Source organism: Chaetodon auriga, chromosome 10 (genome assembly GCF_051107435.1).
Source record: "Chaetodon auriga isolate fChaAug3 chromosome 10, fChaAug3.hap1, whole genome shotgun sequence".
NCBI classification, from domain to species: domain Eukaryota; kingdom Metazoa; phylum Chordata; class Actinopteri; order Chaetodontiformes; family Chaetodontidae; genus Chaetodon; species Chaetodon auriga.
The window spans coordinates 13805667-13818748 of record NC_135083.1 but is presented as its reverse complement, the minus strand read 5'-3'; the positions used below and the strand labels follow the sequence as shown (position 1 = coordinate 13818748).

At 40.4% G+C, this 13082-nt stretch overlaps 1 protein-coding gene across 1 annotated transcript; it reads left to right on the top strand.

The window, feature by feature from the left end:
* Window positions 1-11010: 11010 nt before the first annotated feature.
* tac3a (tachykinin precursor 3a) lies at window positions 11011-13005 on the top strand. The gene is made up of 7 exons (XM_076742053.1): window positions 11011-11141; window positions 11540-11655; window positions 11757-11856; window positions 12075-12104; window positions 12205-12258; window positions 12339-12405; window positions 12699-13005. Exons 2-7 carry the CDS (start codon window positions 11554-11556, stop codon window positions 12715-12717), a joined length of 372 nt encoding a protein of 123 aa, XP_076598168.1. The 5' UTR covers window positions 11011-11141; window positions 11540-11553; the 3' UTR covers window positions 12718-13005.
* The last annotated feature ends 77 nt before the right edge of the window (window positions 13006-13082 follow it).

The following is a 13082-nucleotide window of genomic DNA, read 5'->3' as shown; positions in this document are numbered from 1 at the left end:
GTCTTTATGCTGTGCTTGATTGTGATGAGTCCCAGCTGTGTTGGAGTCAGCTCCCGAGCCACCTGGAGAACCACGTCCAGCCTCTGCCAAAAAAAGCCCCACACCTCTCCACAGTACACAAGAAAATACCAGAATTTCCCAAAACACTGCAGTTTTCATTATTATGAAAACAAGACATCTTAACTTTCAGTGTCAATGACTTTTTCACTGCAGACGTTTTGACATGAGCCAGCACACACAACACCAGGACCTTCAAACTGAAGCAGATAAATGGAATTAAGACATCATTAATGTTTAAGTATTTAAATAAAACCATCATCAACATCATTAAGATGACAAAAACTTAATGTTTTCACCTGCTCTGTACTGGCTTTCTGTAACATTCAGGATTGATTTTAAGGTCCTCCTCCTCATATACAAAGCCCTTAATGGACAAGGACCAACGTACATCACTAACTCCCTCATTTATTATTTGTCTTCATGAACACTGGGATTGCAGCCTTTGTCTGTTATGCCCCAAAGCTCTGGAACACACTACCTCCAGATATCAGGGAAGCAGCTCACTGAATATTTTCAAAAGAGGGCTAAAAATTTAGCTCTTCACTTTTAGCCTTTCACTAACTAGCAACTGGTTCCTGATACAAGTCTGAAACTTTTGTGCTTTGTGTCTCTGCTGCACTTATAAAATGTTGTATTTTACTTGATTTTATGCATTCTATGTCTATCTATTCTAACCTATATTTTATTATTTTTTTGCTCTAATTTGATGCTTTATCCTTACTTTTATTTTCATCCTTATTATCATTATCATTTGTTCTCCAACTTTTTCATTTCATTTCATTTTTCATTCACTCATTTTATCTGTTTTTATGTGTTTTTTGTCTTTGAGCTGCAATTCCTGTATGAAAGGTGCTATACAAATTAAGTTTATTATTATTATTATTATTATATTTAGACTTGTATTTTCTCGACTTGTGAAAAAGAACTAAATAATAAATAGATAGATAAAGACAGGAACATGAAAGCCATCAGATTAATCAAACAAATAATCTGGACTAGACTGGAACACTGCAGGCCTGCAGTATACACACACTCATTAAAGACAGAGCAGATGTGGACTCGTGACAGATCGGGTGATAAGCAGTTGTGAAATGATTTTAGTCATCTTCACACTGGATGATAAGTGGCAAATGTATTGCAAACCATAGGGAAAACTGAGAAAATGAAGCAGATGAAACTACCTCTTCTAGTTCAATATTGTTCATTTTTATTTTGCAGTGCAATTCATTATAATCTACAACAAATGAAAAACATAACAAGAAAGCACCACTTTTAGGCGCTGACCGTCTGGAATTCAAGCTCCCGCCCAGCTGATCTAATACTGTCCATACTGTACAACTCCTTGCTGATGTGGTTACCCAGAAGGCACAATGAGTCACAGATGTCCTCCCGGCGATGTTCTATTTAAATCACCCACAATACATGCAGTGTAAACCCTGGAGCATTTCAGGAAATGATGGTGACGAAAACGATGGTGGGGCGAGTGGGAGACGCGGGAAACATTGTCACTGAAGCTTGATGGTCAGACACTGGATGTAATGTGAAAGATAGGGTGCCACCTTTAATTAGATGATGAGTTACTGGCGGAAGGAAACAAATAATGTTGTCATTCAACAGTATCCTGTTTTGACAGCCACTTACTAATTATCTTTTTGTCCTCTGACGCCCGTGTGTCCCTTTCTTTAGGTCCAAAGCAAAGCCTCACTTTCACGCTCCGTTATAAGTGAGTTTTTGTGTAGACTAAAAATTGGTGATTCAATCAAACTGTAGTCGCAATATGCAAACATTAGCCTCAAGAATGATTTCCTCGCTGTCAATTCCCTTATTGTGCTCTGAATTTCAGACATGCTACCTGCAGCTGAGAGAAATTCTACCTAATCTGTGTTTTATCTTCAAGTGTTTCAGGCAGATTTTAATGGAATCATAGATGATATTAACAAAAGATACAATAATCATTATTGTGTTCACCAGTTTGCAGTTTTGTCTTTGTGCCTGTCATCATTATACATTCCCCACTTACCTCCTTTCTGTTCTGTTCAACTAACCCACACAGGTGTTTTCAGTTATTCTGGCTGATTGGACCTCTGCTCAGGCTGAAGTTGGGCAGAGCTATACTGGGAATTGACCTTTTTTCCACAGCAATTTTCTCTTTTCATTGAGGGAAAATGACACTTAGTGGAACTGAGCTATCATTATTAATGATGCATATTCCACAAGTGTCCTAGTAGGCCTGCATGCAGAACATCAAGGCCCTGAAACTAATGTTATTAATTGCACCTGTGCTTTTCCTGCAGCAACATTCTCATGTCTGCCAGTGAAAAGATAGTGGTGTCCAGTTACATGTTACACATGAACTCTAAGGAGGTTTGGACTGTGTGATGTGTTCATGCTGAAAAAGTGATTAAATTAAGATGATGTGCACTGTTGTCCCACAATGCAATGCACTAAAGAAATCAAAGAGCTACTCACAGATGCAAAACATTAAGGAAACTCTAAAACAGAATGAAATCTTTGGATAAACTGTCGTAGTGAAGTGAATGTTGAGGTCTTGATTGATGTCCACTGGGTGACATATTACATAGTTTCAAGTTTTAAGAGACTGAATGCATTCAAAATAACAACAGCCAACAGCAATTTAGAATTACAATTCGTATACACACAGTACAAGTTTGATAGGTCAAATGCATATTTTGCCTCTCATCCAAAAGGACTCTTCAGTTTCAACCAGAGAGGCCATTTGGCTTTCACTCTGTATTTCTAGATGCTGCATTATCATAAGCAAACCACAGCATGTTCATTATAATCAGGACATGGCGCTGTCAGATAAAAATCTCATTACACAGTTGTGCCAGATTTATAATGAATTATAATGCGTGTTATTATCAGATAGTGATGCATAACGGGCTTATAATGTACTCCCCATGCTCACAATAGACTTTAAGTGTCCTCCTGGTATCTTATCAGTTTTTATCATCCTTGGCTGTCTCTGACATGCTCTGGCTGAGACGGTCACAGGTTCTACAGTAAGTGAGGTGGAATAAAGGTGTAGTCCATCCATCTGTGATGTCGATGACAACCCTCTTGTTAAGACAAACCTAAAACACAATCCATAATTTTACATGGACTGAGCAATTTGCCCCCATGTCTAGCGTGACAGACGTGGTGCCAGCTGTGTTTACCAGGACACCGTGTGTTATGAACGTAATCACTTTACCAGCCCCTGCCTGTCTGTTATGGATGGCACTTGTCATTTACAGAGGAGAGCCCAGGGCCATCAGTCCTCTGTAGTGTGTTTCTGTGTGAGTGTGTGTGTTGAGAGAGTGAGTTTGGTGTGGCTTTTATTTGTCCGTCTGTGACTCTGTGGAAGATAGCACGATAAAAGCTTGTCACACATAATGACTGAACGGACAAAAAATGAATATGCTCTAGTGGGAGCATGCAAAATTACCCAGACAAGCACATGTGAACAGTCAATTACGTACAAAACTGCAGTACATTCAAACCAATTGCAAAATACTCAATTTTACACACAACTGCAATCTCATTGCTGTCCATTTAAATATGAGTGCATAAGCCAAAAATCACCACTTATACTGTACACCAGAGAGACTCAATATAACAAAGTAACCACTTTATAAATATGACAAGTTTCAAGGAGTTCTTTGGCCGACACAGCATGTTGCAGGATGACCTCAAATTGTGTTCAAGCTTCAACTTCTTGCTGGAGCCTTCTGCATTGGTACCCAGACTACATCAGTTCAACACGGCTGTGCATCAGGAGGAACAGGTGGTGGACTGATGGCACAGGTGGGGAACTGGTCAATCACCTGGGTGAGTGTATTTGAAGATGAAAGACCCAAAACAGCCGTTGACTCCAGGTACTGTCTCGGATGGTGTGTCCAAGTGCATCACCAGATGTAAGTAAGTATCACTGCAAACATGCTTCATTCAGCAACATACAGATTTATTTGTGGTCACGTGTCTCTCCACTAACCCCCGTGGGAAATATATGGCTGCTTAATGCTCCACTATATTCACCAGCTAGTTTTGTCCTCGTTGCTACTGTTTGGTGCTGTTCGTAGTGTGCAGGTGATTTATTAGAGCTTTTGCCTGCTGCAGCTAGAAATGAGGGTGATGAAAACAAAAAAATTCAGCTTGCATGCCGTAAAACCAACAAAATTAAAACACATCACTCAACTTGTCTGCTAAACACCATCATTTACAAACAAAACATTTTCAGCTATTTTTACCTCTTCTTCGTGATATCTGAGGTTGTCTACAGTCCATCGATGAGTCGTCTGACTTTTAGATCATCATAGATACTTTTCTGTGTTTGTAAATACTGTGACATCACTTGATCCATTATTGATATAAAACATTCATCAGTGCAGTTTTTAGGTCCTTCTAGAATTTTGCCTACACCTTGGGGATCTCTTATTTATTACTTTTAAAATCCATAATATTTGAGAATCTGCTAATATCTATAAATCTACAAAATCTGAAGCTATTCAGATGTCCCTGCAGCTGGTGCCGTCCACAGCTACTGTAGCCTTGCCTTCAAGAGAAACTGTCTTCATGTGTCAGAATTGATCAATAGCTGACCCCTCATACCATGAAAGCAATAACAGCCGTTTCTTGAAGGTAATGTGACCAGCAAATTAGGTGAGCTCTCCATGAATAATGTGTTTCATTGGCTTGGTCTCCTGTGGAAAGAGACAAAGTGGAGCACAAAAATGCCAGCGGTCATTTACAGCTAAGTTTTTTATTGTCTCTGAAATTACCTTTATGCAGGACTCACCTTTGGTCCAGTCTTATCATTTCAACAATATATGTATTCTGTTATGAAATTCAGCAATCATGAGAAAAGGGCTTCAGCCAGTGGGGAGCATACACGCAAACCTCTTAAAGCTCATAATGTGACTCAATTTTGAGCGTATTGACCACATCAGCAAATAAAGAATAAAGTACTAATCCAACCCCCAGAGGAAATGATTGCAGTTGTTGATATAGCAAAGAGCTCAGATCAATGTGGCCTATTGTATGTCTGGCATTGTCATGGGAAATTTTCCACATCGTCTCATGGGTACCTGTCCCATCACAGCTAAATAAAACGTGCAGGTTGTTTGGTGTTTGTATGTTTATATCTGTCTGTGTACTTTCTTAAAATTTTCATGCTGTGCATACTGCACCTATGAACACATGTGTACCCACATGGATACACACACATGCAGAAACAAACACACACACACACACGCACACACACACCAAGAAGGAAGTGGCAAATCACAAAATGTTCAGTTTCAGTCAGAGGGTGAATAATTTGCCCGTGAAATGTTTCCTGGTTTCCACTTTCTGTCTCACTCACTGTGCTGCATACTTTGATCTCATGATTCCATAATTTCCCTCGACACAATTTTATGAGCAGGCGGGACAGAGTGAAATAGGCAGCAGAGAGAGGTCACGTCCGGGCAGAGTCAGTCAGTCTAATATCCACATGCGATGGGAGACTCAATTGGAATATTGCTCTCATTGTCAGCACAGTAATGAGCTCTAAACCCTGTGTTACATCTCCATCATCTGCACAGAACTCCAACATGGATTCAACTGAAAATATTAATTAAGAGCTTGGTGTCCTGCTCTCAAGTTGGCTATGACTCCTCAAGAAGCACTAATTTTTCAGTCACTTCTGCTGCAAATTCTTAGTAATGACAGCAAAGCTTCTGATTGGTTGGTTTGGCGGTCCAGTGGCCAGACTGACAGCACTGTTAGGTATATGAACAGACAGACGCCTGCAGCTATGGCAACACACAAAAAAACAGACCAACAAAATAGAGGTGGAAAGCACAAATCCCTTTTGAGTCAAATTGTTTGGTTGAGTTCAGCTCAAAGGCTTGTAGTCAACGATTGTAATTCATTTACTTTTTTGTCCAAGTGAAGCCATTGGATCACTGCTCAAGTGCACTTCAGGAGGTACATTAATAATCAAACACATGACTGTTTGTGATGCCACTGATGTTCACCACAGATTCTGTCTCCAGTTCAGTAGTAAGTGAGGTTGGTTGCTGGTTCGAGCTTTAATGTTGTTGTAATGTAATGTTGTTTATAAGGTTAGTCGCTCAGCAGTTAACTATTTAAGCTGGAAGTAATCATGGTTGAGCTGCAACAGTGCTTTCAGTCACCACTGAGAGGAGTTTGATGGCTAAAAGCTGCAGATTTCTTCTCTCACAATGGTGATTCAGTCAAGTCAAATTTGTTCGCTAATGCAACTAAGTGGGAGTAGGAAAATAAAGCACTGCTTATAACATTTCAGCGTTCAAGCAGGAAACAGAAAACGTAATTCTTCTAATTCATCATAGCAGATCTATGCCTCTTACTAATTATCTAGTCATCTCAATGTTTTCTGTTTGAGCGCTTTTCTGTCGTTCACTGATCAAGTATCTTATCTTTTATGACTCTTTTCTGCTATTGAAGTGAGTGCTTCACTCCTTCGCTCAACTGGAGTTCAGGGCCCAGGTATGGCTTCCTTCCCAGATCTATGACCTGGCTACAGCTTATCTAAAGTAAGTTGAGAAACATGGTAAAATCCAGCAGTCTTTTTTTTGTTGTTAAAATGACACACCTGCTTTTCATTCACTTATTTGTGTCCCTGATCAAACAATATATGGTACAAATATTACAAATCCAGTGAGTTTCTGCAGGAATACAGGGGTTAAATACTAATGGACAACATCCAAACTGAATGCAAAAACGAAGTGTGAGTGGTAGCAGTAGTAGCTACGTTTGAAAAATTGGCAGCCAAATGACAGAGGAAATCATTTCAGTATGATGGGCCCATCACATCTCACCACAGAAAAATGGAAACATTCAACACCCCTCTGCAAGTGAAAAATCTTCATATCTTCCACGTGAACATGTCTAATAATAAACTGTGAAATTAAAAAACAAAACCCTTTGGCAACAAACAAAACTCTTCAACAAAGATACAATGGCCCAAGTTTGAGTGATTTATTCATACTGCACCTCTTCAGGATAGAAAACACATTTCAAGGGTTAAAAAACAACTGAAGCATCTGACTGCAGCCATTTTATCGACTGCAGTGCAAATAAAAGGATGTAGGTAGGACACAGTGATCGCCTCTGCGATGAACAGGATGCTAATGTATCTTCTGGAGTATGCTCACTGCATCATGAGTGGAAAATAGCCAATACTGTTACAAGGCAGACCTCAACAGTCCACCAATATAAAGAAAAGAGAGTGATTCAAGAGCCGAAAAAGCATCAGAGTCTTATTTTCTCCCATAGGCCTCTGTGCCAACCATCGTCACCGAGAGAAGATTAAAGTGGACAAAAACCTTTTGACAAGAAGGGAGCAGGAAAACAATTTCAGGAGCTCTTCAGAAAACACTGAAAAAAATAACGTGTTGTGGCTTAGGGACGCTACAGCTCACAGTTTCACATATCCAACGTGGTCTGATGCAAATGGACTTTCAAAGCATATCAGCATCCATGCCAGTCTTAAAGAAACAGCCTTCAAATTAACATTTAGATGGAAGTGACACTTCAGGACCTCGCGAGTCAGAGATCAGGGTGGAGTGGGTGGAATAAAAAAACTGCATCCATCAAAGTCATTTTGCATGCCCCAAGGAGAAGTATAAAGTGGACTCTGAGTCAAATTCCTCCCCCCATTAGATTAGAGCCCATTAACTCAATTATTGACAGGTATATCTTCCGATCCTCCGTGGAGAGGCTTGAAATCATCTAGATCCGCTTATTTTAGTCTTTACGTCGCCACAAGCAAGAGCAAACAGCAGGGATGGCACCGAGTGTGTGAACCACTGTTTCCCTATTACTGTGTTCACACATGCAGAATCCCCTTTGGACTTATTGGCCAGAGATTCCAAGCTGTGCATCCAACCCCAGTCTGTATACAAATATAGCTAAATCTACGCCCTGCAATTTCTCGCACATCTTTGCAGTCTCACTCTCTCTTCTCACCCTCACACACTCTACTTTTCGGACTCCCTCTGGTCACTCATTCTTTCGTAACATCTCTCCCATAAAAGGGCTGTCACGTCACTGTCCCTTCTCAACTCCAGGGTGGAACTTACTTTATCTTCTGCCTCTCAGGCCATGAAAGCCAGCACAAATGGATGATTGGCAGCTCCATTAGAGGGACAGGAGGAGAAGAATAACCGTGTGACTGTACTCCAGGCTCTATCCGCTGCTCTCCTCCACAACACAACCAGAGGAATCAATCTGTATTTTCATGTCCTTGCATGGACCTCCAAACAAACTGAACTGCTATTGCTTTTACCGGTGATTTTTGAGGCCCTCTCCATTCTTAGCCACGTTGGAGAGTTTAATCATGTCAGATAAACACAACACGATGTGTCCACGAAGACACAAGTAGGAAACATATATTCTTCTGTCTCTGCCTTTTTAAAATATTCTCTATTAGTGTCTTTATATGTGTGCTGCTACAAGGTTGTCTAAATCTATTCAGCCTGTTAATTCAATAAGCCAGTACACGAACAGCAGTGTCAATGGGCAAAATTATAGAATGAGACTGTCAGAGTACGTCGGGGAGAAACTAGGGTTTTCTTCAGACAGCCTGCTCTTTACACATATACTGATAAATGTTTGAGTCTGAACATCAACAATAAACCATCGCAAAGGAAGAGGAAGAGTTTTCAAGTGGCCGACTGACTGACTGTCACACTGATAAGTTGTATTAGACCTAAACACTGCACAATTTTCACGAGTAGACACACTCCTTCATACACATTCGTATTAAATTATCTTAGCATGAGGCAGATTTCTCTCCCTCTATCTTTTTAGAGGCGTCTCGTCTCATACTGGTCCATCAAGAGCCACCGTGGGCTACCTGCTGTTAGTGAGCCAACCGTGAATGTCCTGCTGACCTGTCAAGGCGAGATATTGTCCAATCACCTTCACAGCTGTCCACAGCCCTGAGGGAAGCGCATACAAAGAAAGAGTGCAACATCGTCGGTCAGGAATGAGTGACATCCAAATGCAGCACAGCAGAGGGCGTGTGTCATATTGTTCAGCAGTGTGTAGCACATGTGCCGACCTGTGATGTATAGCAGGACGTCCATCTAGCCCTGGAGCACAGCCAAACAAGTATCCATTTGCCTTTCGGTTAGATGAGAAACTTCCCCCTGCCAGGGCATGTTGTGGATAAACAGCCTCTGGCACTTCTTCCTTTACTCTCTGTCAGTCTAAAAACAGGGTCGCTTTGATTACCAAGCAGGATAAAAAACATTCATCAATAATGCAATAATGCAGTTAATGACTTCCCCATTTCTGTCAGATCTCCCATCACGACCCCCTGCTCTGCTGCTGTCCCCTCACCTCACCCCCACCCTACTACATACAGGAACAGGACAAATATGGAAATGGGAAGTCATTATTAAAACATAGCAGTTTTAACCTTTTGTGAAATTCACTATTAGCTCGGTGCTTTGTTGTTGGTCTCATACCTTCCTATATCAGGCCTCAGTCCCCAGAGGGCACCGACAGACAGATGCAGTAGATGCCCCCTGCCTTTTCCCCAGCTATGATCTTAAACTTTGCTTTGTTGAAATATTCATGCTTGTTTGCATTCTGACTGCGTGCACTGACACCAACATGAGTGTAATTGCCTGTGTAATTGCGCGAGAAATGATTGTTTGGTATTAGCACTAAATCTGAGTAGTTTTCAGCTGATGATGACGCCGAGAAAAGACTTTTTCATGATACACATAAATATCTTTTCAGCATTTACATGTGTACTATGGTATTACTATGCTAATTCCCAGCCTGTGTTGATTTCATAGGAAATGATAAAGTAGCTTTGCTACACTGCCAGAACTGCTAAATCAAGTGATGCTGCTCGGAGGTAACTGTATAAAAAAAAGTGTCACACGATCGATGCTTACACAAGTTACAAGATAGACATTTGATCTCACCACCTGTCAGAGCCATTTAAGAGAGTATTTAGCAGCCGTGAAGTGATCCTTTGAATGTTACTCACTGTGTCAACACTGTTATGAGGATGTGTCTGTCCAAACAACATGTCTGGATTTTAGCCTGTCTGTCTCCTCAGTGGCTGCACCGATAATATTCACTTCATGATTTGTTTTCTCAGCTAATACTGAAGCATTTCATTTGAATAATATGTAATTATTATTATTATATATTATATGTAATAACAACACACCTTGTATGAAGTCATGCTCTGGAACATTATCAGAGACACACACAGTAATTTCAATTTAAATTCATATTGCATGGTGGGAAATTAAAATGTTATTCCATTAACCTGCCCAGAGGTAGATGGACAAATGTTTGTTTTCATGTCACATTTTCTGTAGGAATGGGTATTGGGCAGTCAATTACAAGCAGTCAGCTTTGTAGCCAATCTAGCCACATACATTGCTGTTGTGTATTGTGACACGCACAGACAGCTGTTATCTACATAATTACTTCCTAAAAAGATTAGCATGTTCATGGTGATCATGTCCACCAGTCAATGGAGTGGAAAGACACCAAGAGGAACACGTGAGCATGGTGGCAAAGAGATAAGTGAGTACTTTGAACACACAAGCTCAGGTTTTTACTCAAACAACATCAGATGCAATTAACAATTAGTTATGTTCACTTGTTCCGCTTTCATCAATAGCCAGCAGGAGCATGATCTTCAAGAAAATTCCCAAATATGTTCAAAGATGGGCTTGAGCCCACGAAGCCATGTCCTCGTGACGTCGCCCAGACGTTTTTTTTGGTGGTGAGTGTGCGTGTGTGTTTGGTGGAGGGCAACAGCTCTGAGCAGCATCATGACCATCAATGAGGAGGCTACGCAGCCTTCCTGCTCAACGTGATATAAGACTCGATACGCCACCTACGCTCCAGTTGCTGATTGGCGTTACGCAGGTATCCAGCTATTATTTATTACCCCAAAGCGTGGACGTCTCATTTATCCCGACCGAGTGTCACTGCAGGATCTACCCGTTCCGTTTTACTCTGCACCAGGGCGCAAGCAGCTGACGCTTTCACCAAATTATCAGCTCGACAGAAAACAGGTAAAGAAAAAAAAACAACAACTTTGAAATGCTTAAGGTGAAATGTGCACATATTTATTCTATTTTCAACAGTTGTTTTTTCAGTTATAAGGAGGTGGATTTAAGGCTTCCCATGACTTTTTGGAGAGTTTGGAACTGCAATTATTATCGTCATGTTTTTTTTCTTTGTTGGATACATATAAGAGAATCAAAACAATAATACTGATGATTATGTGAATAAATCTCATTTATTATATCTTAGAAAAGCTCACACCGCGCGCTTTTACGCACCAACTACGCCGCAGGTTCTGCCCAAAAAGTACATTTGGTTCCATCATGGAAAGACGATGTTCGGCGATGTTTTTGCCCGTAAGGAAACAACCTATTAAAATAGCGTAACTGCACATATTCTCGCACAGGTGTTTCTGAAAAAATGAGGAGAGGTTTGCTGCTGGTGACTCTGTTCCTCATCATGAAACTTCGATACAGCCAGTCCAGATGCGAGGAGCCAGGATCGCGCAGATCAACTTCAGATGTAGGTTTCATAGCGCGTAATGACCAAGACGACATGCAGACCTTCAGACTTTTAACAGAAACTGAGTTTTTGGTTTTTTTTTCTTCTTCTTCTAATTGCAGCAGACCGTAGGTTTGGACAACCTTAAGCGGAACATTCTCAAGAGGTATAGCGATTTGGATTATGACAGCTTTGTGGGTCTGATGGGTAGAAGAAATGCTGGTGAGTTTTCTTTTCGACTGACGAACGTAGTAGAACGGAGAACGTAATAGTGACGGTATTAATGTTAACGATAATAAACTGAAAAACAAATATCAAAGATGGCAAAAGACTTTGTGTTGTAAATTCTGTTTCTTAGATTTGGTCATGTAGTGCTCCTGTAACTTCTGTTTCACAAAGCTGTTTTTTTTTCCTTTTTGGTTTCATTTTACTTTCATCAGAGGCAGACGCTGCACAGTCACCACAAAAAAGTAAGAAATACTTAATAATGATATGAAGTGGATGCTCTCTCTCAATTCTCTGAATTATTCAGAAAATACAAAACTGAACAGTTCCCATTCTTCTCATCAGGGGAAATGCATGACATTTTTGTTGGCCTCATGGGAAGGAGAAACTCGGAGCCCGGTGAGTGTGGCAATTCTCAAAAGTCAATACAGACTATATGTCTTTGATATGGGACAGTCTTGTAATGTCTGCTCTCACAGAGAGTGGCCCCTGGAGGAGAGAGTATCCAGAGAGGAGAGGCATTTTTCTCAACAAGTGCAGGCTGAGGTGAGTGCCTCTTCTTTTTCACTCAGTAGGATGGAACATCACACAGTCTCCACTTGGAAAAATAAACACTTAACTGGGATAATAAAGGAGGTTCTGAAGACTTCTGCTGTTCAAGGTTGAAAGTCTTAAAAGCACTGCTGACTTAAAGGACTTTTTTTTTCATCATTTTCAATTTCTAAAAAGTACATCTGTAGTTGGCCTTATTTTGAAGGTGTATAAAGTAACTGATTTTACACATTTAAACTGAGTGTTGGAGTAATACTTATCTACATGTATGATGTGTTTTGTTGCAGGTTTCTTCAGGGGCTGTAGACGTTCAAACTGAAGCGACACTCTCATCTGCCAACAATGACAGAAGATCACAGAGAATACAAACAGTGAACTAAATGTCTGATGGAGACGACTTAATGATGTGATTCACAATGTAAACCTGCCAGCTGGCTTATGAAAGTGACCATAAACTACACAGATTGTATTTGTTTTATGTGAAGACAAAACATGATTAGAAGTGACAGCTGATATATTCTATTTCTTTCTCATGTTACTCTTTTTCTTCAAAGTTCAAAATAAACATAATTTTTATACATAATTTATTCATCTAAAACATCTGTGCGTGTCATGGTAGTTTTTATATTGCTGCGTTCATCGCACGCCACAGTGTTCTCAAACAGAAGCAC